The sequence below is a fragment of the Aulonocara stuartgranti genome (genome assembly GCF_965226115.1).
Source record: "Aulonocara stuartgranti genome assembly, chromosome: 2".
Taxonomy (NCBI): domain Eukaryota; kingdom Metazoa; phylum Chordata; class Actinopteri; order Cichliformes; family Cichlidae; genus Aulonocara; species Aulonocara stuartgranti.
The window spans coordinates 3,751,496-3,777,521 of record NC_138940.1 but is presented as its reverse complement, the minus strand read 5'-3'; the positions used below and the strand labels follow the sequence as shown (position 1 = coordinate 3,777,521).

The following is a 26,026-nucleotide window of genomic DNA, read 5'->3' as shown; positions in this document are numbered from 1 at the left end:
TCTTGTTTTCATGATGGGTGGTAAAATACTTTTGTTAAGAATCATACATAAGTTTGAGGGACAGTTGGTGGCATAAGTTTAGCTTTATTCATGACTGTGAAAAATAAAAATTCTTGCAGTGGTTTTAAATGAATTGTACATACTTTGTTTTATTTTCCAGGACCAGAACCTGACATCCCCATTGTCATTCAAGAGCTGCCATCAGCTCCGATATATCAAGGAGACTCAGTGACTCTACAGTGTTCGGTCCTCTCTGACCTGCAGAAGAATACATGTCCAGAGGATGTGTACTGGTTCAGAGCAGGAATGGATGAAACACATCCCAGTGTGATTTACGTTTATAGAAGCAGTGGTGATGAATGTGAGAGGCAGTCTGATGTTCATTCTCCTCGAAAATGTGTCTACAAGTTCTCAAAGAACAATATCAGCTCTTCTGATTCTGGAAACTACTATTGTGCTGTGGCAACATGTGGACATGTCATTTTTGGTAATGGAGCAAAATTGAATATTAAAGGTAACAACCTTTATGTAATATATTCATCTTCAGATTATTTCTAGTTTTCAGGAGGCACATTTAAGGAAATGTTTTCATAGCAATTAACCTTTCGTGTTTGATCCTTTTGTTTTTCAGACAACATTTGGTCATTTGGAGATTCTCAGGTGGTCAACACAGTTGTGTTTCTTTTGTGTGCTGCTTTGGCAATAAGTTTGATGATTATAGCCTTACTGAGTTATGTAATCAAGAACAAGAAATATAATTGTTCGAATGGTAATGAATTTCCTATTATATTTATCTATATTTAATTTTGAGTATATTATGAAATTCATTGCATCTGTACATATTATTTTTTGGGTAATTTATTCCAGCTGCTGCTGCAGTGGAAACACATTCTACCATGACCACAGGCAACCAACAACATCATCAGGTAGGCTGCTTTAAATCTAAATTGTTGCACTGGAACATTTATGTTTTTTATATTTAATCAAGTTGTCACATTATCTCAACAGGTAACTGAAGAGCCCTTAGTTTATTCTGTGCCTAATTTTACAAAGAAGAAAGTCAGACGAAATCCAAGGAGCGGTGAAAAATCTGTTGATGGACAGAGCATCTATGCAGATGTCAGAGTTTTAGGGTATGAGTAGATACATTTACAGTTAAGGTCGTAATCAATACATTTTATGTATTGATGGCCTTTAATGAGAGAGAAATTTTGTAATAGAGAGTGTATTTTCCCAAGAGACATGAAACAGTCAACTATACATTTCGATCGTATATTTGGGCCCTCTTTTGGGATTTTGTTTGTTTGTAGTTTATTGGAGTTGAAATGTCTTTTTAGTATAAAAACCACTTTTTAAAATGGTTGACTTTTTGGTATAACCAAGTATAAAATACAATAATTAATACATGCAATCGCAGCAGTGTAAGGTGGTGAAAGAGGTCCCCCTGCTTGACTCATCGATGGTCATTCCTTTCTAAAACAAATGGCCTCTTTGACTAACTAGGGTTTTTCTTACTGAGATGCTAACTAGCAAGCATTATAATTTCCATCAGTTTTTTGGGCACTTAACCTCGTACACTACATCGCTTTATTTGTGCTATAGAACCCAATCATTGGGATAAACGAGTATTTGGCAAGGTGTGTTTTGGGGTTTGAGAGTAAAATGTATTTCAGCTATACAATACTTCTGACACACAAGGATAGATGACAGATATAACTGAGGGAGAATAAATTAGTACATAAATATTTTTTTAATTTTCCAAAGCGGTTACTGCCAATGGTTATTGCTAGTACAGATCATTATGCAGCTGTACTGAATACTGCTATATGGTTAGGGAAACCTGCAGCCAGTCGAAACTAATTAAGCTTTTTGTTGTTGTTGTTAGCAGTAAACTTTATTTTGGACATGGAAAAAAACTGTTTATATAGACTTATAGAACTGATTATTTATGTTATTAACAATAGAACAATTTTATTTACGCTTGAGCTCAGCTGGCAAGTGTTTTTTTTCTTAATTTGGTGATTTTTTTAAAGCAATAATAATGAAATAATCTTTCGTTGCTGTTGTTTGCATTTGTCAAAATACGTTTTTATTGTTACTTGAAACCTGGCACAAAAAAAATATTACGTAATGAATTAGCTAAGGGCTATTGCATTGTGTTTATCCTGATTTTTTTAAGCTTTTGAGAATGTTTTAATAAATTTTTTCATTAGTTCACTATTTTTGTCTCTATGACTTCTTATTAACATACTCTTGTCACTTTGCTAGTTATGCTACAGTCACACTACAAAACTGTGGAATGACCAAAATTACTGTGACCACCGTGTGCAATTAACTTGAAGTCTCAATGCCTTTGAAATGGTTGCTTCAAAGATGGGTTCCAGGTCTGCCAGCATGGGTAGTCAGCTACTATCTTCAAAGGGATTTGTTGTATCAAGATAGAGATAAAATAGCAATAAAATGGAATTAGCTGCTGTATTCAGAAGTATCTGCATTCAGAAGATGGACATAACCATTATCAAATCACTCACTGGTTTATCAAATCTTGTTCTGAAGCTTTAACTTCAATTTTGACTGTTAGTATTTTCTTGTTTTTGATTTCCAGCTGTTAATCTGACTGAGAAAGTGAGGGACACGACACAATAAACTATAATAAGCAACGTGTCAATCAAAAGACAGCCAAACTCTAAAGCAAAATGACTTACTGTTCAACATTATTCTGAAGTGGAACATAATTTAAAATAAATGACAAACAGGCTGTTGTGTATACTTATATAGACATTCCTACTCCTTTTTTTCTCCATTCCTCTCCTCACATCCAACCAATCATGGAGGATGGATGCCCCACCCTAAGCATGGTTCTGCTGAAAGTTTCATCTTGTTAAAAGGGAGATTTTCTCTAGCATTGCCACCAGGTGCTTGCTCATAGGTGATTGTCTGATCTTTGGTGTTTTCTCTGTATTACTGTCAGATCTTTAATGTAAAGCAACTTGAGGCAACTGTTTTGATTTGACACTATGTTAATATATATATTTTTTATTTATTTATTTTTTTTGCCTGTCCCGTTTGGCTCTTTTGCCATCAGAATTGTTGTCTAAAGGCAAACAAAGATGCCCAACGGATTTACTTTACCAAATTGACCATCCCAGCCTTGCCGTAATGGTCCATTTGATTCACCTTTTATTGTTTATTTTATTTTCACTTGCTGAATACGGGACAGACTTGACTGGGGGAAAGAAGGGGAGAAAGAAAGAGGGAAAGAGAAACAGCTGAGAAGAGGGACGGGGGAGAAGGGCAAAAGACAAAAACCAACAGAACGGGCAGAAAAAAAAATAAAAAGAAAAAAAAATGCATATATCAATCACCTGGATCACCTGCTGAGAAAGAAAAAAGAAAACAAGCAGAAGAGAACAAGAGTAATAGAATAAACAACATCACAATGATATATGGGAATATGACAGTAAATACTAAATATTAAACATTATTGTGCAGCACATAAGATCAACAGAATACAGTGTGCTTTGAGGTAGGAGCCAAAAAGGGTGTAGTTTGTGGGTGTGATCACCCGTGTGTACACCTGTGAGCATGGACGCGCTTGTTTTTTTTTTAAAAGGTTCCTTCATGTAATGATCTGCTAGAGGGTGTGGGGGGGCCACAGCCCCGTCCTCCAGGGCATGAAGCAGGTATGGAGGAGATCAAAACTCCAGACATCCAGAGGCCCCCAGAACACAAGAGACCAAGGAAGACCAACAGAGGGGCAGCTGCGCCACTGTCCCAGTAAGAGCTGAGGAGAGTCCCAGATGAGGGCTCACTCAGCAGCCGCGGAGCAGAACCCAGGGGGAGTTGCAGTGACGCGCCCGTGAGTGACCGAGCCCCAGGCCGAGAGGATGGGGGCACCCCACCTCCAAAGTGGCCCGAGCGAGCCCCAGGCTCCAGGCCCCGATAAGCGGCCGCCAAGGAGTGAGCCGGTGTGTACCTGGCACAAAGAACCACCAACGCACCGATGTCTGAGGGAGTCCGCCGCCGGCAGGGGAAGTGGTGGTGGGTGGAGATAGGCCTCCAAACCTTGGAGGGCCTGAGATGTCCCCAGAGAGGTGGCGTCTGACACCCAACCTGACATATAGACACAGACACACAGACACAAACATCCATTCCCACCCTCATGCTCTCATATGCACTTACTCCACACTCAACCAACGTGGAGACAGACATAAAGAGACGTTGTACACACGATCACACTCCCCAAGCGTACTCTACGAACCGGGTCTAGGTACCCTTGCCCCTGGAGCGGGGAACTGCACCCAGACCCAGGTGGTGTTACCCTTTTCCCTGCGGTGGGGAGAGGCAGACCACCCCGACTCCGCAGCAGCAGGAAGGCCCCACACTCCAGACCGCAGTCGGACGGCCAACTCCTCCTCCTAGCCCCCCCGCTCCAGCAGGCCGCAGAGAATGGGGGTGAGAGAAGACTCCAAACCTCCCTCCACCCGCTCATTGTAGTGTTGATGCATGTGTGTTCTAAGGTGCATTTAAAACCCAGGAGGGCATGGAGCTACCTGCCAGAGAGCAGCAGGTAAGCGCATGGTCCCTCCTGCTAGCCCTCAATGTCTACGTATATTTAACATTGAGAGGTGGGCAACGACGCCAGGGGTGGGGTGTACACCCTGATGGTAATTTGGATTCCGTGTATCGTGCCCACCCCCAAGATCCTATATGTATGTGTAATGAGAGAGTGAGTAATGTGAATGTCTGAGTTGTGGGATAAAATTGAGGCAGAGGCAGCCAGAAGGGGACAGAGGGGGGACCAGAAGGGGACAGAGGGGGGGGGGGGCACTATGTTAATAGAACTGAATGGAAATTGAACTGCTGTGAGGCAGACTTCCTTCAGTAAGAAAACCGTAAGAGAAAAAAAAGTATTCTACAGCGTTAACACTTGTGGACTGGAGAAAGCTGTTAAACTATAGTCCTCAAAACAAGTGATACAGAGACTGTAAAGTTTCGGTTTACTTACAGATGCTGTATGTGTTAAGAAGGCACATTTGGTTCAACCACAGGACTAACAGTGGAGAACGCATGCAATTTTTTTTCATAAAAGGCTACTATGATCAGTACATGGGTGGGTATTTCCCTATTTCTCAGGAAATCAAAAATGAAAATCAAACGTGATACAAGTTAAAAAGAGTAACAAAACTTTACAGAACAATTGTGTAAAACCCAGTGCTCCAGAAAAAAACGATGCACTGATTTACCGTTACAAATAATGTATATGTGTATAAAAAATAAACACCTTAATACCTTTAATTGATTTTCATCAGATGCAACAAGCAAGTCATTTTAGAGTTGATATTTGAAAACAGTTAATACAGCAAATTACCTCTACCTTTTGCACAGAAGCGTTATTTAAATTGTGAATGTGAGCATACTGAGCCTTTAGCCTAATAAAGGCAACAAATTCATTACTTTATTTATCTGTAAATTTCTGCAGGATCACAACTCCTCAGAACTGTTGACTAAATATTTTACCTGTCACCTCAGCTTTTTCACTTAAGCTATATTCTCTGTTTACATAATTATTATTATGCCATATATGTTTATGAACATATTAGATTATTAAAATATTTATGCTGAAGTTTGACCTGTTTGAGCAAACCACAAAAACCTCCAAAGGCATGTTGCACAATGCAGGAAATGAAAGCAGCTACCAAGTGGCTTCTTTTGACAGTCGGGACTATCACATCAATCTTGCATCACTCACTTAAAAACCAAAGCCCACATCACAAAAAGCATCAAGATGTTGCATTTATGGATTATACTGACTCTGCTTCGTCAAGGATGTAAGTGCAATCTACCTATGTCCCATTTTAGCGTTTTGTGGAGGTTTTACCCAATTGTCATTTTTTGTAGCAAAATAATTCAATTTGCCTTCCAGTTGCAAGTAATGCATTTACGCTTTGCCTCTGGATATGCTGTTTCATAAGACTGATGATGTATATGCATGTACAGATTTTTTTTCTTCTATTTTTCTTTCCCAAATCTACAATATTATGATTCTTATCTAATTGCATTTATATAATCTACATATCTGTTGTGCTTTCCTACAGCTGCTCTACTCTCAGTGACTAAATGTCAACTTGGCAACTCAGTGACCTTCACATGTTGGTTCCCTGATTTGGAGTATAGTAACACACGAGTCAAGTGGTACAAACAGAACATTGGTGGCAGCCTTAAACTAATTACAACGTTGATGAAAGCTACTGAAAAGCCAACATTTGAACGAGGCTTTCCTCAGTCACGATTTGATGCAAACAGCACACAAGTAATGAGCATGCTGACCATTTTTTCGACTGTCCGAGAAGATGAAGCACTCTATCATTGTGCAGCCTCCACCTGGAGTAAAGATCATTGGAATGCAACCTACTTGTCTCTGAATGGTAATGATGTCTTTTCATTGTTTTGGTTTTGTTTTAACCTTCATTACATTCTTTATATGCGTTAACCCTTTGCAGCCCTTTTTCAAGTTCCATATTATTATCATTTTTTATAGAAAACACTCAGTCAAACTACACTGTTGTTCAGTTGCCAGCAGGAAGTGATCCAGTTCAGCCAGGAGACTCAGTGACTCTCCAGTGTTCGGTCATCTCTAGTTCTGGCAACAGTTCTTGTCCTGATGAACACAGTGTCCACTGGTTTGGTGCTGGATCAGATAAATCTTTGGCGAACATCATTTACACTGATGGTAAAGGATCCGATGAATGTAACAAGAAACCTGAGTCAACCTCGTCTTCAAAAAGCTGTGTGTATCGACTCTCTAAGAACATCACCTCCTCAGATACTGAGACTTATTATTGTGCTCTGGTCATTTGTGGGGAAGTTATTTTTGGGAATGGAACAAAACTCAATATTAGAGGTGAGTTTGACACATGCTGATGATACTGTTGCTCTTAATTAGAAGTTAAAAAAATGTGATTAATTATTTTTTTTTCTTCTGTCAGAAACCAGCTTGGGGACCTTTGGTGGTTTATTGAAAGACAATACAATTCTTCTGTTGTGTGCTGTGTTGGTCATAAGTGTGATGGCAATTGGTATTCTTATTTTTATCATCAAGCATAACAAGTGTGACTGCAATGGTAATATTACTTATGTCATATATCACAATTACTGTCACAAATACTAATTTAATATTAATTTTGATTCATTTATTTTTATTCTTTTCTAGCTTCTAATTCCCTGCAAGAAAGTATTGAAAAAAGAAACGTGAAGGTAAGGTAAACTTATCAAAAATAAGTAATTATTCTTTGTTATAACACTGACCGTTTCATTTCCCCCCACATTTCTCCAGAGAGAAAAGGACACATGCATTTACTCTGCTGTCATATTTACAACGATAAAAACTGACAGTGCTAGAAAAAGAAATACAAAAGCATTGGAGCGAGAAAGGATCTATGCAGCCGTCAAGGCTTTTGGAATGGATTAACCGACACTGGAAGTAATTGCCATCAGCTAATTATTAATGTTTTAGGTAAATGTTCTTATGAATGTGGCTCGACTCATCATTGCCCTTGATGCATCCATCACTCCATGTTTGTGTTTTGTAATATACAAAGTCACTGCATCCAGAAAATAATGTAATTGTGAACCCACTTATAAATCTTGATTCATTATTTTCATGGTTTTTTGAAACTTGTAATTGAGGTTTGTGACCACTAACCACAAGACATTCATTTAGGATGAATGACAGTCATAGTCGACGATGAACAATCCACTGGGTACTACCCGTTGTAACAGACCGGTTGCAAGTGCCTTCTGAGGGTTGATGGCAGTTTGTGGTAAAATAATTCCCATTTGTGCTCACAGTAAAAATTGAGATTTTGCAACATGTTGGCTGCAGCTCTGAGGCAAAACCTTTACATTGAGAGGTGAAACTTCTCCATTTACAGTATGTATCACACTTTTTCAAGTTTTTCTGTCACTTGGCTAGTAGCTAGCAAGTGTTTGCAGATAAATGGAAAAAACTAGAGACAACTGTGCTAGGAACCAAAGCAATCATAACGAGGTTTTTTGTTGCAGCACTTTGTCTTTCTTCATCTGTTCTCATTCTGATACTTTTTGTCACATTTATTTTGCCTAGAAATCATCTGACTTACAAGTGGCAAATTTAACATGTGATTAAAGTCCCAGTTTGGTATTTTGGTTGTTTTTATTGTTAATTGTACAAAACCAAGTTATGTTGCTGATTCATCAGGCTGAACAGGAAAATGTACCAAATGAAACGAAACTTACAGGTCTGTTGCATCATCTGGCTGCTATAAGAACATTAAACTACACATAGGAAGCTTTGATAGTATGTGTGTAGGTAAAATAAAGGTTAAAAGTTAATGTCACTTTTTCCAAATTGTTTTTGATAAGGTTGTACTAATGTTATATTTGGCCAGAAGTGTGAGGTGTGAATTTTAATTAACTCCAATATAGTATATTACGGGTCAGGAGCATTACAGCCTGTAGATGGCACTAAAAGGACTATAACCATGTAACATCATAAAACACAAAAACAGCTCACCCAAAATATGACGAAGCAGCCGCAGCCATCAGTTGTTGATATGCACATTAATGCTTGCTACATGACAGACCTCAATCACTTCATTGATCGTCCACAGTTACACCAAAAAATGCAATACTGATATAGTACTGAGTTGCTGAGTGAAATGATATTATTACTTCTGCTGTAGTGTAAGGTCAAGTAGTATTTAGCCATTTATAGGAATGCATTTTAGGTTGTACAATTAATTTTACAAAAGCCACTTTATTATAAGCTAACACAGCATTAACAGCATAAAAATGTGTAATGTAATGTTTTCAACAACTCACATGCTGAAATTTGTCGTAGGATTAACTTCAAATATAATAAACATTAACAACCAAATATTTGATTAAAAATAACCACCATAAAGAAATATAGGCTGTCTTTTCCTTGCAAATCCTGCTCTGCCTACTAAGATGTTTGAGACAATGCGTGATTATATGGTCTCACAGCAGAGTACACACACTCCTGTGGTGACTCTTTCATCTTGTTCTTCTTCACTCGATTTCTTGAGGAGAAATTCAGTGCTACATAGTTTACTGCGTCTGACTCACCATCCTGTGAATAACAATTATGTAGTTTTTATTTTAGTAAAACAAAACAAAAACAAGGCTTCTGTCAACATACTTGTCAGCCTGGCTGAAGAAAACATTTACATTGACTATGGCAGATAAAATTAACTAAATATGATGCAGTGATTATTATGAGACGACATATGATTGAAGAAAGGAGAAAAAAATTATTGCGCTTTAGCTAAGGCCTCCATCACTCAGCCTGAGAGACCAGTCAGCGAACCTAAGGCAAACTTCGATCACTAGGGTACTTCCCCGACTGTTCAGCGAGGTAAAAGTGGTGTCAAAGCTAGTGCCTCACCACAAACCTCCTTGTGATTGCTTTGGTTGCCATCTTTGGTTACTTACTAAATTACTGCCTTATTGTTGCAGTCAACATGCTTTAGAAAGCGCAACTTTCATGCAAATTGTGTGCTGACCAAAGCAATAGAGATTGAAAATGTGACGTCATTCAGGGGTAAAACCGCAAAGGATTCTGGGAACTCGTGGCAAGAGGTACTAGCGCACGCAGGCTTTCAATTGAAATTACATTACACAGCGATACAAAGAAACATAAAAAATGGCAAGAAGCTGTTGTATTATTAACTGCAATAGCCGGTCGCATGACAGCCACGGGAAGTCGACGGGTAAAGAGATCGGTTGTTATCGGATTACGTCGTTGAAGAGAAATTGTTCGAGCCATGTTTCCGAAGTAACAAAGATGCGACGCATGGCCTGGATTGCAGCCATTCAAAGACCAAATATAACGTCCCAGAACACTCCAGCTCACAGGTTAGTCTGCTCCAAGCATTCCCACAAAGGTCAGAGTTTTGTAGTAGTTAATACGTCATTTTTCTTAACATAATTGGTGATATAGGTTACAAGCAAGTCTGGCGCTGAACAGAAATGGTCGCTCTTTTGTTTATTGTGCATAAATAGTGAATTGTCCTGACACAATATTGCGTTTGGCTTCTGTTATTACCATGGTACATTGACAAAAACATATACTTTTATTCACAGGATAAAACAGGTTTTTTGTATCACTAATTGCCCAGTGCGATTACAGCATACAATATTATTGTCGCTGCTACATTTCTGTATTATTTATTATTAGAAATTATTTCCACTACTAATTAATTACCGTTGAGCTTAAAGGTCCTATTAATAAACGGTTAACGAATGTGTATTTATGAAGACGATTTGTGAGACTGGTAAACTTATGATACGTACGATGGTCTTTCGTTCTACACGGTGCATTTCAAGGTCCTGCACCCATCCGTCGGTAAACTGTACCTGGGCTTGTTGCAGTGACCTGAAGTTACTAAACTTCACGAGTGTATGCACTCACTCCAAGAACCGTATAATTATAAATATGAGCGTGGTGAAAGTTGGGCAGCACGCTAACGTCTTTTGTCCCTCTGTGTGCTCGTACGGGTCTAAACCTTTCACTCGTTTGATTTTTTTCCTCGTATCTTTTCTTTGACTTTTCATTAAGTCTGTCTTTGTACGGACCGACATTGTTCTCCTTCGTTTTGTACATAACTTTTTTGGGGGACAAAAAAAAGCAAGAAGGTATTGGAACCGGAGAATGAACGTTTTGCGGTGCTGCAAATGCTTGCATTTGAGGCGGTACTTGGATTGTTTTGCCACGAGTTCCCGGCATGCAATGCGCGAGTATCACGTGGTCTGTCAATCTCTATTGCAAGGAGGTTTTCTTTGTGACCAGTTTCACCTCGTGTTTGGCAACAACTTCCGGCAATGACTCACAAATCAGACAGGGAATATACATTTTCCCTAGCAACCAGTGGTTTGCCACAGGGTCACCAACTGGTTTTAGGTCTATGTATCTGGGGCTCAAGTCAACGCTGCCATATTAAAATTCAGAGACAAAATGTTGAATTGTAATGTGCGAAAAAGTAGAATATTTACCACGACATTTAAATGGTCCAAAGTTGACAAGTTATTTTCTGAAATGTGAGAAGGATTCTTTGTCCCTGCTGAGAAAACCAAAAAGATTCAGAAAGTCAAAGTTGGGAATATGATTTGTGTTCCTTTTGTAATATGTCATCCTTATATTAACAATAAATCTAATTTCAAGTACAGACACCTGAACTTGCATTTAGAGGTGAAGTATCTAGTTAAATATGGAACTGAAATAAAAGTTGTACTTATTGTGTGTTCAGTAAAATCACATTTCATACAAGGCAGACAACCAGAGTGCTACACATTAAAATATATAGCCAAAGTAAAAATGACACTAAAATCCAATCAAATAAAGCACATTGTCTACACAGCATTCAAAGACAGTATATAAGATCAGATAAAATCATATACTGTAAGGTTAAAATAGCAATAGAATAAAAGCAGACCTAAAAATCCAGTAATCTAAAAAGATGTCACAATGCAAAGGACAACAAATTTGTTTTTAATAAATATTAATTTAAATGTGCATGACATCTAAGCTGTGTGCACATGGAGACATAGATTATTCAGCATGGGCAGATTAATTTCAGATACTCAATATACCAAGAATTACCTAAAGAAGTGTCTCCAGGTTTGATGCTGTTATATATAATAAAGTAGAAGTGATCACATTGAAATTAAAATTGTCAATTGAATATAATAATACCATTGCTATAAGTACAATAGACTGCTTTCTAATCTACATTCACTGGCAGCAAACTCAAACCACATATAAAAGTATATTCATGCATTTTCTGTAACACTAGCTGAACTGTAAATACTTGTTACAACACGATGCATGCAAGTTTTTTGTGTTTTACTGCATGGCTACAGTCAGTAGTTAATCTTACAGCTCACTAGGCTGCAAAAGAAAAGAAAAAGGTTAAGGATATCTTAACTGGTCCCCATTTACCAGTTCTCTGTATTTAGTCCGCGGTATGCATGAGGAGAAACTTTCCAACAGCGTAAATCATTCAAATTCCAAGGTTAAAATGCATCTGGTTCCAAAAATTGAAGGAAAATTCATACAAAACACCATGGAAACATTTTTAGTTACTCAAGTAATGTAATGAAATGCACGTACCTTTGCCATTTTTAAACCCTCTCTGACTTTTGCAGAATACAAAGATGATATTCACAGTCACACTAAAGGCCAATAACACACCTAGTGCAAGGACAACCGGGTCAAGTTTTGCTTCTGGAAAAGACACACATGATATTTATGATTATTCACGCCAGATTTGAAGAAATCATAACATAAAACTTGCTGAAAAATGTTCAGTAGTGAACCCCAAAATACTTTTCACATCAAAGTCAAAGTAAACTTTCTTGTTATCTCTGCAACATACAGAACAGTATATAGAGAGACGAGACGATGAGGATCCAGTTCCATTCAGTGCAAAGGAGAGCAATAAATATAAGAAGAGTAATAAAGAAAGAAATATACACTTTAAGACTGAGCCAAAGGTAAAAACATAAAAAATAGATATTTTTGGCTGCAAAACAATTTTTTGAGAACATTTTATTGAGTGAGTATTACAAATAGGAAATGATTTATTCTTTATAAAATGTTTAAATACATGATGCAGTAGTTATTTACCAGCCAAAGAGACTAGAACAGCTAATAAAAATGCAGCCAATGATGATATATTTTATCACACTAGAGTTGGCCTGGTATATGTCCATATTGCTGATATATAAGAAGTTTAATGCATTTATATTTCCCTTGAAAACATTTAAGATCTACCCAGTTATTGACTAAAATGTCATGATTTTAAGAGATTTAAGATCTGACATTAAAACATACTTGTCTCCACTTGAGTTCCTTCGCCAAACACGATCTCTCCACATGTGACCACTGCACAGTAGTAGATCCCAGCATCAGAGGAGTTCTGAATAGTTTTGGACAGACTGTGGACACAACGCCGTCTCTCTTGTTTTTGACTGTAGTTTCTGTGAGTGTAAATAATCGTGGCGTGGGATTGTCCTGATCCTGCTCTGAACCAGTACACTCTGTGTTCATCTGGGCACTCGCTTCTGTTCTCGTTGTTATTGGAGAAAAGTGAACACTGGAGAGTCACGGAGCTGCCTGGGTGGACTGACACTGCCTCCGGAGTTTGTTTCACGTAAACTGATTTCTGCTCACTGTGACCTGGGTTGTTTAGTAAAAAGCAGTGATAATGGAATTAAAATATTTAAAAATATAATACCAGGTTTCCTCAAAGCATTTGTGATTACTAAGTGAGGTAGAAAGAAATGAACATATCACATAGTTTACCATTTACAGCCAAGTAGACGCTTGTATTAAAGGTCTGTGAATAAGCTGATCCATACTGACAGAAATATGTTGCTTCATCCTCTTTTTGGACATTTCTCATGGAAAGAAAATACAGAGTCTGCCCCTCTGATACTGAGAAACGACCGTTGTTAAATTCTTCACTCAGTGTTTGTTTTGTGTAAGATCCTGTAGCAACTGTCTGGATCATATATCCTGGAGATTGCTTAAACCAGTGAACAAATTTGCCTTCCTTCTCTGTAACCGGACACTGCAAAGTAACATTTTTACCAACTTCAACTTTAATCAAAGGGATCTGGTGGGCAGCCTCTGCGCTTTGAATCAGAGCTGAAGAAACAAGACAAAAAGAGACAAAACCAGTAAACATTACAAATCTTCCCTCTTAAATACTATTGTCTTTACATTATACTGCACCTGTTAAAATCTGTGTAGACAACACTAGATCATCTTGTACTTACCTATTGTAGTAAAAAGAATCAAAGCAGTCTGTACTCCAATCATTGTGGTGAAACACGCTTGTGTTGCACGGTTGGTGCCTTCCTACCCAAATGAAGGTTTACTCACAAGATCATCAAAGTGTACAAAGTGGAAATCATCATGATTGGCTGAAACACAGAAAATGCACTCCTCCAAGGTTCAGCAAATCCATGATCCATTTTGAGTTACTCTTAGACGCATACGTACCATTAGCTAGTGTTTTCTTTTATTTTGTCAGTTGTGACATGATAAGGTTGCAACTTAGATTTTGTTTATTGTGACAGTGATCATCATAATGTTGTTTAACCCTGACTGCAACATTTTCAGTAGTGCTGTGCAATACTGCATATTTTGGTAATGATCTGATACCAAGTAAACATAAAGCCGGTATTTTTGATACAAATGCTAGTACCAATACTTTAAACCTATAAAGGCAGTTTATGAAGGGGAGAGCAGTGTGTCATGATTCATGAGTTAAATTATCATCAAATTCTGAACAGATTTTAACAACCACTAAATAACAGTGATTTTTACTTTCCAGCAGCCCGATCTGGCGGGGAGGTGTGGGAAGCCAGATCGGGCGCCCCCTTTCCGGCTCTCCTCTCTGCTCTCTCCTATCTAGTCCCTTTTGTCTTACTTCTCTCTATCACCTTTTCTATCCCTTTGAAGAAGTGAGGCTCCATAAATGCTAAAGGGGTAAGTATTAATTCTCAGTTGCAGTGAATAGATAGGAGAAAATAAACTGTAGAAAACTAAACAGAAGAAAGACTGAGGGAAATAACACATTCACATAAACCAGTGACACCATCCAGGGCCTGATCAACCCTGGCAGGGCCTCCTTGGGTGAGAGCGTCTAGTGATAATGGCTGAAACACCCGATGAATCCAAGGTCCACTACTGACGATGTGTCCCAAATGTTAATATGATAATCTAGATCAGATCTAATTTCCCCCCAAAGAATGGCAGATTAGCTTGGGTAAAAGAGCGAAAGTTGAGGCACACAACAATGTGTTCTGCTCGTAAAGTTTCTGGGCTTCCTTTCCTCATAACAGCCATCCCTAAAGATTCTCGCCATTTCAAGCAATGCATTATCAGGGACTGCAACATCTGGTCCTTTTACTGAATCAGTGATTTTTACTTTCCGGAATAATTCGTTAACACAACAAAACACACCACAAAACATGTATTTTGACACTGGCTTTTAGGAAATCTAATGTAAACCTGCCTGTTTTTAAACTACTTTCAGTCAACTTTTGTTGTTAAAATGTGCTGTCGGGCTATAAATGTCTGAACACAAGAGTTCTAACATTTTCCATAGCTTAAGGCATTTGTTTTTGTCATTTCCAAAGAGATCATTAATTTAACACAATTCAGTGGACTGCATCATGAACTTAGAGGATAAAAACAAAGTACTGATCCTATACTAGTACCATGAATGGATCAGTATTCAATATTTAGACTGATCCTCCCACCTCTAATTCTCTACTTCTATTTTTCAGTTTTCACTGAAACACTAATGTTCTTATTTATAAACCCAAACATTATGGCTAACAGCTGGATTTCCCCGTTTGAGTGGAGCTAGCCAAACAGCGAAAAGCCAATTACTGCTAAAGAGACAGAGAGTGACAGTGAACAGTATGCCCCTGGTTTTAACATAAAACTTATTGTTGCAGCCAAAGACAACATAAAAGTGATCTCCTTAAACTGATGATTTGTTTTAGTGTCCTTATTTTTCTTTGAGTTATTGATCCTGTCACTATAAGGTATCAGACAAAAAACCTGTCAGGTCTCAGTTGTCAGCTTCACTGCACAAGCTGGACCCACAGAGTCTGCTAAGGTTTGTCACTGCCATATTACATATCGTTAGCTTCATAGCATAAGTGCCTAAGTCATTGACTTAGTCAAATGACTTAGGCAATTATGCTATGAAGCTAACGATATGATATTTATATAAACCCATTTAGAGTGAGGTCCATGTAAATTTACCATACTCTATTTGTTTATCTTCTGACAACGTAAGATTACAAGTGCGCTCCAAAGCTTCCTTTGCCTGTTAGACGTGGGAAAGCTGCAGACCGTCAGGGAGTGTACGCTCCATCAAGCCCACAGAATAGAGCCGGACTGGAATTTGTCAGTTCATGAACTGATGGCATTCATTTCAATCCTGTTTGTAAGAGCAATCATGTGTCCTGTTGGTGCCATTGTGGATTGCTGGTCAGAAAGATTTCTGGTGCCAGTAATCAAAGAGACAATGCCCCGAGATAGATTCATTTCAATTATGCCACACCTTCGATTTGATGACAAGGACACACGGGCAGAACGGGTGAAAACAGATAAATTTGCGGTGATCTCCGACATCTGGACACGCTTCAACAAGAACTGTGCTAAGAGTTTCACTCCAGGAGAACACATGACCATAGATGAACAGCTGTTCCCTACCAAGGTTCGTTGTCCATTCACACAGTATATCGCAACCAAGCCAGACAAATTTGGGATCAAGAACGTGGTCATGAAACTGATGGAGCCGTTTTTGGATGATGGGAGAAACGTCACAACAGACAATTTCTTTACTTCACTGTCACTGTCGCACAGACTGCTGCAGCGCAAAACGCCGTTATGGGGCACGGTGAATAAAGTCTGGCGTGAACTTACTCAACTTGTGCGGATGTATTCCGTAAGAGCAGCAACACGCAGGTGGTCAGTAGCGGTTTTCTACAATATCCTGGACCTGGCGGCGGTGAATGCCTACATTTTGTACAAGGCATGTACAGGGTGGACAGGCAAAAGAAGATTGTTTCTGAGTCTTCTAGCTCAGGAACTTCGTTGCCGATTCATGTAGCACAAGGAAATATTAGCACAGACGCAGGCTGCTGCAGCTGCTGTGCCAGGGACTGTAAAGACAACGCAGTGCCAGTGGAATTTACGTAAATTTGCACAGGGCTAGTAAATCTAGTAGTAGGGACTCGCACCAGGGGGAAAAAAGGCTCAGTAATTCTAGTGTTAAGGTGTGAAACAGCTGTGTACTGCCTTTTGTTCCTGGAGAAGGTTTTTAACTGAGAGCCATGCTAGACTCAGGGAGACTCTGCTGACCGTCTGTCCCGCGGTCATGCAGGGACTTCATCAAGCTTGGTTGTCTGTTCTTTGTGTGTTTGATTAAAGAATGTTAGCTACCGCTCACCGCTCGTCTGCAGGCTTTATTTAAATGGAAAACTTCCACAACAGGCAAAAAAAAGCTTTTTGCTAAAAAAAAAAAGATTTAGAGCAGAAGTTTTTTGCACTGCATTTTAAAATGAAAACATATTGCATTTATTTACAAGTAAAGACACAGAGCAGGAAGTGTGTTACTGTTTTACATCCACAGACACACAAGAAAAGAAGCAGGCAACATGAGGTCAAGTTATGGCAATTTTATTTGTGTGTTTCAGTACATGTATTTAGATTAGAGTTTTTAAAAAACAAACAAACGTCCCAAGAAGAAGGATGGGGTGAAAGAAAGGTGGAGAGAGGAGGAAGAAACTATTGATGTCCTCAAACTCGATGCTGCTGGGTCAGTTCTTTCTCAGCAGTCTGCTCCAGAATCCCCTCCTGTCCTCGGCTTGCTTTTCTTTTGCCTTCAGTTCTTTTAAGGTTTTGTTGAGCTGCTCCTCGGCATCTTTAAATTTTTAACTGCAAAATGACCTGATGAAAACAGTACAAAGGTTAAAGTACCACATGTGCTGTAGTGAAAGCTGCAGCTGTTTTATTGATAAAATTAAACACAAAAAAACAAAAGGATTAATCACCCATGTAACTGTGTCACTATATATCAGCATTAACAGGACCTCAGTTTGTATCTCAGACCTGCACAGCTTCCGTTTTAAACACTTGATGTACTCAGCTGTAAAAAGAGCACATTTGAGTTTCTCTAACACAATTAAATAAAACCTGATGAAGGTCAAAGGTCACAGTTTTCACAGTTTTTTGCAGATAGTGTGTCATTTACCATAAAGTGATGCAGAGTTATTCATACCAGAGTAACCAGAGAGGATCATATATTTTTAAATATATAACTTTCTACAGGACTGAATATAATATCTTTATGTAAAAGTCCGGAGCCTCTGGGGAGTATCCGAGTATTTATAACATTACACAAACCAAAGGTCTCCATCACAGTGTTCATGAAATGCTGGGTTTATCCATCTCCTGGGGCGAGTGCTGAAGATTTCCCTGTGAGGGAGCTGCTGGTGAAGATCATGAGTCCTGCTTGATCAATGCGATGAGCTTCAGTCTTCCTGGTGTTTCTTAAATGATGCCTCTTTCAGCGGGTCAACAGAACTTCTGGCACAGGACAGCTGTGATGAAAGAAAGGGAAGAAGTTTCTCCAAACCTCTGGACCCAGAAACCCAGCTTGGTCCTCCCTCACTAGTTTCTCTCCAGGGTGAATGTAGCTGTTATACATAATATGGATTATTATTAAATGAAAAGAATAAATTAGACTACACTACTGAAACCTTCTGCTGCTGTTTTTAAAGTTTCCATGTTACCAGGCTAAGAAGATTTAAACAGTTTTAGATCCATTACACTCACAGTCTTAAATGTCAAAATCTCGAAGGACAGCGTTACATTTTTGATATTAACAGTAACTCTGGGCTTCTGTGGAGTGTGTAGCCGATCTCATCGCTGTCTAAAAATGGATAAAAAAAACCAAAAGAAGTGCCGAATCCTTCAATAACACAGACTATTAGAGTAGCAGCTGTCTGTGTGAAGCACTTGCTGCAGGGTTGCGCCATGAATGTATTCAGCTGCCAACAAAAAGGAGGACTCAGTGCGGGTAACTGCCACGAGTCTGACGATGTTGGGGTGAGACAGTCTCCTAATAAAACAGAAACATCTCCGAATAAAAAACAAAAAAATCACATTTCGATACTGTCGCTAGCTAGAATGAATTAGCCAGACAAAAATAGTACTGATTTGGTTTCGTACAAAACTAGCTTTCCTTCTCTGATATGTAACTTTCACAACATAACCGCAACTTAATATAACACAACTGTGGCAGCCCATGAATTTGGACATGTCATATTGACGTGTCCAAATTCATGGGCTGCATCCTCCTGAGGACCCGGCCTTCGCGGTCTATGTGGGCCAGGTCCTCAGAAGGTCGGGTAGGCCTTGGCTGTATCCCAATTCAGCGTCTGCAGCCTTAAAGGCCGCATTTTAAGGCCGATTACGTCACAGCGACACGACGAAGGCTGTCCCAATTCGAAGGCTGCTCGAAATGCGGTCCTCAAATGCGTCCTTCATTTCATTGAATTTTAAGGATGTGGCGGTGTAGACTTCGTGGCCCAACATATCCCAGAATGCATAGCGCGGCGGTGGGTGTGGATAATTTTCCTGGAAAAAAAAACGGCGGAAGAGGGGCGGCCGAAGAGTAAACTTTTAAAAGTAAGTACTGAATATTATGTTACTTATTTATGTGCGAATGTTTAATAACGAAGAACATTAAAACATTACTGTTGGCCAAATGTCGGCAAAGTTATGTGACATTAGTGACGTTTGTACTAACTTGGTTTTAAAGCCTTTACTTTAAAATATACGCCGTTCAATAGTTGACCTTAATCTTACAGAGAATGTGATGATTTTATGGATAATTAAATTAACTACTGAGACAAATTTAGTAATGCCAACATATTAAAAGAACAATATTTGTCTCTCATATATATAACACAGTTATATATACTGTGTCAAAGAAACCTGTCTTTGAGTGAAGATTTAAGGTGACAGGAAATATAAATAATATAAATAAATGCAGCTTGAATCTTTACTGAAGCTCAGTATTTTAAACAGAGTTCATTCACTGCTGTAATAACTAATAATGATTGAAATTACAACTTTAATATTGGCCATATTATATTTACATTTCCAAAGTAAGATGACTTTAGTCTCATGAACAACATTAGCTAATTGTTATTTACTAGGTAATCTTTTTTTTTTTTGGCCTGTCCCGTTTGGCTCTTTTGCCATCAGAATTGTTGTCTAAAGGCAAAGAAAGATGCCCAACGGATTTACTTTACCAAACTGACCATCCCAGCCTTGCCGTAATGGTCCATTTGATTCACCTTTTATTGTTTATTTTATTTTCACTTACTGAATACGGGACAGACTTGACTGGGGGAAAGAAGGGGAGAAAGAAAGAGGGAAAGAGAAACAGCTGAGAAGAGGGACGGGGGAGAAGGGCAAAAGACAAAAACCAACAGAACGGGCAGAGAAAAAAAATGCATATATCAATCACCTGGATCACCTGCTGAGAAAGAAAAAAGAAAGCAAGCAGAAGAGAACAAGAGTAATAGAATAAACAACATCACAATGATATATGGGAATATGACAGTAAATACTAAATGTTAAACATTATTGTGCAGCACATAAGATCAACAGAACACAGTGTGCTTTGAGGTAGGAGCCAAAAAGGGTGTAGTTTGTGGGTGTGATCACCCGTGTGTACACCTGTGAGCATGGACGCGCTTGTTTTTTGTTTTTTTAAAAGGTTCCTTCATGTAATAATCTGCTAGAGGGTGTGGGGGGGGGGCACAGCCCCGTCCTCCAGGGCATGAAGCAGGTGTGGATGAGATCAAAACTCCAGACATCCAGAGGCCCCCAGAACACAAGAGACCAAGGAAGACCAACAGAGGGGCAGCCGCGCCACTGTCCCAGAAAGAGCTGAGGAGAGTCCCAGATGAGGGCTCACTCAGCAGCCGCGGAGCAGAAGCCAGGGGGAGTTGCAGTGACGCGCCCGTGAGCTCCGCCGGCAGCCAGCTGCGCCTGAGTGACCGAGCCCCAGGCCGAGAGGCCGGGGGCACCCCACCTCCGAAGTGGTCCGAGCGAGCCCCAGGCTCCAGGCCCCGATAAGCGGCCGCCAAGGAGTGAGCCGGTGTGTACCCGGACGCCCACCCCCAGACACAAAGAACCACCAACGCACCGATGTCTGAGGGGGTCCGCCACTGGCAGGGGAAGTGGTGGTAGGGGGAGATAGGCCTCCAAACCTTGGAGGGCCTGAGATGTCCCCAGAGAGGTGGCGCCTGACACCCAACCTGACATATAGACACAGACATACAGGCACACACAGATACAAACATCCATTCCCACCCTCATGCTCTCATATGCACTTATTCCACACTCAACCAACGTGGAGACAGACATAAAGAGACGTTGTACACACGATCACACTCCCCAAGCGTACTCTACAAACCGGGTCTAGGTGCCCCCGCCCCTGGAGGGGGGAACTGCACCCAGACCCAGGTGGTGTTTCCCTTTTCCCTGCGGTGGGGGGAGGCAGACCGCCCCGACTCCGCAGCAGCAGGAAGGCTCCACACTCCAGACCGCAGTCGGACGGCCAACTCCTCCTCCTAGTCCTAGCCCCCCTGCTCCAGCAGGTCGCAGAGAATGGGGGTGAGAGAAGACTCCGAACCTCCCTCCACCTGCTCATTGTAATGTTGATGCATGTGTGTTCTAAGGTGCATTTAAAACCCAGGAGGGCTTGGAGCTACCTGCCAGAGAGCAGCAGGTAAGCGCATGGTCCCTCCTGCTAGCCCTCAATGTCTACGTGTATTTAAAATTGAGAGGTGGGCAACGATGCCAGGGGTGAGGTGTACACCCTGATGGTACTTTGGACTCCGTGTATCGTGCCCACCCCCAAGATCCTATATGTATGTGTAATGAGAGAGTGAGTAATGTGAATGTCTGAGTTGTGGGATAAAATTGAGGCAGAGGCAGCCAGAAGGGGACAGAGGGGGGGGTAGCCTCCTCTGCACCCTGGTGACATACCCCTACTCCAAGGCCCTGCATGTATGGGTGGTTGTGGTGGAGCGGGAAGAGGGAGGCAGCTGGAGATTTACTAGGTAATCTTAAATGACTGTTCAATACAGAAGTGAAGCCCAATAATCATGATTTCACAGTCAGCCTCAGATACTTATCAAATCAAAGCTCATGTACAAACAAACAAACGAATGAACAAAAGATTTTCTCCTTCATTTCTGTCAAACAAAGCTGTATGAAACGTTTCCAGCTGTTAGTGTCATGGTTGCTAGGCATCCAGGGCAGCGCGACGGAGGCTAGACCGTCCCATTTCACAAGCCTCTCACTTCCGGCCTTTAAGTACGCGGCCCTTGTGGACCGTTAAGGCTGCTCACTTTAAGGCTGCAGACCCTGAATTGGGATACAGCCCTTGTGTCGTTAGGAGCCTGAACGCAGTAAAACTCCGGTGAGGTCAATGACCTTACGCTCTCCCACTGTCACACGTTGATGACGTATCTGGAAATCAATTCGGGTGGGACCAGTGTTGCCAACTCCTCAGTAAGAAAAATCGCTATTGGCTGTCCTAAAAGTCGCAAGAAGTCGCTAAGTGATGTCATCGCCTAATTTGCATAGTTGGTCATGCTAATGTAATTGTAACCTACGCTGTTGGAGAGAGAAATAACATCGTGTTAGAGGCATAAAGTCAGTAAAAAACATCTTAAATGCATTTAGAATTTATTTAGAACTACAAATTAAATTTCTTTTAGCAATTATTGTTTTTTTAATGTCACAATTCCAACCCTGCTCCTTTATCCGGGCTTGGACCGGCATAAGTGACCCGAAACAGGCACTCTGGTGGAGTTAGTGTGTGTGTGTGTAGTTTTAAACTTTATGGTCCACAAAACAGCATACCAGTAAAAGAAGAACTGACTGCGCTACAGTCAGTGCAGGAGCCCTGCCCTATTAGCAGCTGGGGAGGGCTATCCTCCACCTGTGAGCGCTTTGGCACGGGCGAGGTGCCCACCGCAGCACCCGCTGCTTATTGAGAGTAAGAGCGATACGCGCTTTCACGTCAAAAAGTCGTCATAAATAAGTCTCTAATAACGCCAGAAAAAGTCGCCAGATTTGTCGCTAGTTGCGTTTCAGAAATAAAGTCGCTAAGGTGGTCTGAAAACTCGCTAAATATAGCGACAAAGTCGCTAAGTTGGCAACACTGGGTGGGACATGACAACATCGCCACCTGCAGGAAGATTTTCTCTTTGGTACCTTGTGTTCTGATACCTGACAACTTTTTTCTTGAGAACTGAGACCTGACAATTTTTTGTCTGATACCTGACAACTTTTTTCTTGAGAACTGAGACCTGACATTTTTTGTCTGATACCTGACAACTTTTTTCTTGAGACCTGATGATGTCCTAAAATGTACACCGCAGACATGGCTACATGGAAGCCCTATGATAACTCGAGACAGTCCTGTGTCAGACACTTCTAAGTCTTAATTTTAATGGAAATTACAGATGTGGAAATTGGGCCCAGAATCATAACACTAGCAAAAGAACGTATTGAGGTAAAAGAGTGAAAAAATTGAAACAGAGAACAAGTGAACATACAAGTGTGATTTACTGGCTTGAAAGAAGCTTTCCATTAGCAGCCCACTTTAATGACATAAAACATGATATAATGTCCTTACGATTATTTAGCATTGAGCCCAGTCCAGCACCATCTAGGGAAGGAGACCATAATTTATTATTGAACAGAAGTGAGGCTTCCTGGATATTTTCTTTGCGGACTTTGTCACCCAAACAAACTGCATTATTTTTAATAGTGCACATCATGGAGTAGATGAAAGAGAGTTTTTAGCACAGATACAAACTAATTTTTAAATTTTAGTTTTTTAGAATTTCTGATATTTTTGGTCCTTCTTTGGATCTGTAAGTTAAAAATAGGTGTGTTCTCATTTCTTTCCTTTTGGTTTCTACAGGGTTGTTTACAAAACTAATGTTGTTATTCAGTTAAATTATTTGACCAATACTACACACCTGTGATGTGCCTAATAGTTATTATTTCTAAATTGTTTGATTGTATTCTGCCTTGGTAAATGGGAATCAATTAATTAAGTAATTGTGTGAAAATAGTTTCACCTTACCTGACGAAGGTCACCTGGACTGAAACATTGCAGTCTAACAAAAATAATGATAAGCGATAGAGTTTGCTGCGGTTATAATATGTATATATTTTTAAAAACATGTTTCTATTCTTATGGAACTGTCATTGATTCAGATATGCACAGCCATGCACAGTTAAAAAGTAATTGTTATTCCACAGTATGAACCTGAAAGCGATACATAATAGCTGACCTGTTCAATGTGAAGAAGAACACAAAGCCGATGTTGTGAAATTGTTCAGGATGCTTAAATGCATGCATTTTGTTCTTTTTGTTTTTCGTTTTTATTTTTTGCAGATATTAAAATGTAATAATACATATTATGACAGTACTGTTAGTAAATTCTGCCTTTGAGCTATACAATGATTTCTGTATTCTAGATAAAGATATTCTGGGTGCTTAACTGAAGATGAAAAAGAAAAGAAACCATCAATCTCTTGATAGAATAAGGACTGCAATGACAATTACACAGAGAGCCAACAGCGTCCCAAGTACAATGATCACAGGGTCCCATTTTTGTCCTGGAATCAAAAAAGCACAGATATTATATTATATTATTTTATATTTCTGCCAGAGCAAAATCAGAAAGCAAACTATTTACTTCACATATTTTATGTAAATTTGCCGAAAAAAAAAAGTAATTTCACAGAAGGAGTGAATTTTAAAGACTCATTAAATAGTTCATAATAAACAACATAAAGTAATTATTGCTGCAAAGTTCAAATTTGATTTTTTGCTTTACTTGTTTAGTTGTAAAAAAAAAAAAGAAAATCGGTGACCACATACTTGTCTCCACTTGAGTTCCTTCGCCAAACACGATCTCTCCACATGTGACCACTGCACAGTAGTAGATCCCAGCATCAGAGGAGTTCTGAATAGTTTTGGACAGACTGTGGACACAACGCCGTCTCTCTTGTTTTTGACTGTAGTTTCTGTGAGTGTAAATAATCGTGGCGTGGGATTGTCCTGATCCTGCTCTGAACCAGTACACTCTGTGTTCATCTGGGCACTCGCTTCTGTTCTCGTTGTTATTGGAGAAAAGTGAACACTGGAGAGTCACGGAGCTGCCTGGGTGGACTGACACTGCCTCCGGAGTTTGTTTCACGTAAACTGATTTCTGCTCACTGTGACCTGGGTTGTTTAGTAAAAAGCAGTGATAATGGAATTAAAATATTTAAAAATATAATACCAGGTTTCCTCAAAGCATTTGTGATTACTAAGTGAGGTAGAAAGAAATGAACATATCACATAGTTTACCATTTACAGCCAAGTAGACGCTTGTATTAAAGGTCTGTGAATAAGCTGATCCATACTGACAGAAATATGTTGCTTCATCCTCTTTTTGGACATTTCTCATGGAAAGAAAATACAGAGTCTGCCCCTCTGATACTGAGAAACGACCGTTGTTAAATTCTTCACTCAGTGTTTGTTTTGTGTAAGATCCTGTAGCAACTGTCTGGATCATATATCCTGGGGATTGCTTAAACCAGTGAAAAAATTTGCCGTCCTTCTCTGTAACCGGACACTGCAAAGTAACATTTTTACCAACTTCAACTTCAATCAAAGGGATCTGGTGGGCAGCCTCTGTGCTTTGAATCAGAGCTGAAGAAACAAGACAAAAAGAGACAAAACCAGTAAACATTACAAATCTTCCCTCTTAAATACGATTGTCTTTACATTATACTGCACCTGTTAAAATCTGTGTAGACAACACTAGATCATCTTGTACTTACCTATTGTAGTAAAAAGAATCAAAGCAGTCTGTACTCCAATCATTGTGGTGAAACACGCTTGTGTTGCACGGTTGGTGCCTTCATACTTAAATGAAAGTTTAGTCACAAGATCATCAAAGTGTTTCAAGTAGAAATCATCCTGATTGGCTGAAATGCTGGTAATACACTTCCTCGAAAGTGTTTTTTCTTTTTTTTGTAATTTTACTGTTGTTTGACTGGTTGATGTTTCAAAATGCAATTTTTTTTAAATTTAAAATAAGAAACTGTTACTGGTGTTCAGTCATATTAATTGTAATAACAATTAATGAAGTGCAATAACAGGTAATAAAATGTTTAATTATTATTTGTTCTTGGGGGGCTCTTCAACTGCTGGGGGAGATGGTCACATCTTGCAGGAGCTTTCCTCTCTTCAGGAACTCTCTCTGCAGGAGGGGGAGATACAGGAGAGGTGGAGGAAGATCTCAGCCTGGGCGTTTACTGTCTTATGTAGTCTGGAAGATG

At 39.7% G+C, this 26,026-nt stretch overlaps 3 protein-coding genes and 1 long non-coding RNA gene across 5 annotated transcripts; 2 read left to right on the top strand and 2 right to left on the bottom strand.

The window, feature by feature from the left end:
- Positions 1-665: 665 nt before the first annotated feature.
- Positions 666-1,114, top strand: LOC309689118. The gene is made up of 3 exons (XR_014271264.1): positions 666-769; positions 868-926; positions 1,009-1,114. It is a non-coding gene; the product is annotated as an uncharacterized lncRNA (long non-coding RNA).
- Positions 1,115-5,726: 4,612 nt separating this feature from the next.
- LOC309720528 (uncharacterized protein) lies at positions 5,727-8,158 on the top strand. The gene is made up of 6 exons (XM_082557539.1): positions 5,727-5,831; positions 6,099-6,428; positions 6,542-6,904; positions 6,990-7,124; positions 7,214-7,257; positions 7,337-8,158. The coding sequence occupies exons 1-6, from the start codon at positions 5,789-5,791 to the stop codon at positions 7,469-7,471; spliced, it is 1,050 nt and encodes a 349-aa protein (XP_082413665.1). The 5' UTR covers positions 5,727-5,788; the 3' UTR covers positions 7,472-8,158.
- Positions 8,159-8,797: 639 nt separating this feature from the next.
- On the bottom strand, positions 8,798-14,078 carry LOC309689088 (uncharacterized protein). 2 transcript variants are annotated; one of them, XM_082505256.1, is made up of 6 exons: positions 13,843-14,078; positions 13,367-13,711; positions 12,896-13,240; positions 12,173-12,286; positions 11,056-11,123; positions 8,798-9,133 (listed from the first exon to the last, which is right to left on the bottom strand). In XM_082505256.1, exons 1-6 carry the CDS (start codon positions 13,883-13,885, stop codon positions 8,987-8,989), a joined length of 1,062 nt encoding a protein of 353 aa, XP_082361382.1. In that variant the 5' UTR covers positions 13,886-14,078; the 3' UTR covers positions 8,798-8,986. The 2 variants fall into 2 exon arrangements, with proteins under 2 accessions (XP_082361382.1, XP_082361383.1); XM_082505257.1 differs by having other exon boundaries at positions 11,056-11,120.
- A 10,066-nt stretch (positions 14,079-24,144) lies between these two features.
- Positions 24,145-25,600, bottom strand: LOC309689108 (uncharacterized protein). Its single transcript, XM_082505277.1, has 4 exons — positions 25,526-25,600; positions 25,050-25,394; positions 24,579-24,923; positions 24,145-24,313 (listed from the first exon to the last, which is right to left on the bottom strand). Exons 1-4 carry the CDS (start codon positions 25,566-25,568, stop codon positions 24,222-24,224), a joined length of 825 nt encoding a protein of 274 aa, XP_082361403.1. The 5' UTR covers positions 25,569-25,600; the 3' UTR covers positions 24,145-24,221.
- Positions 25,601-26,026: the final 426 nt, after the last annotated feature.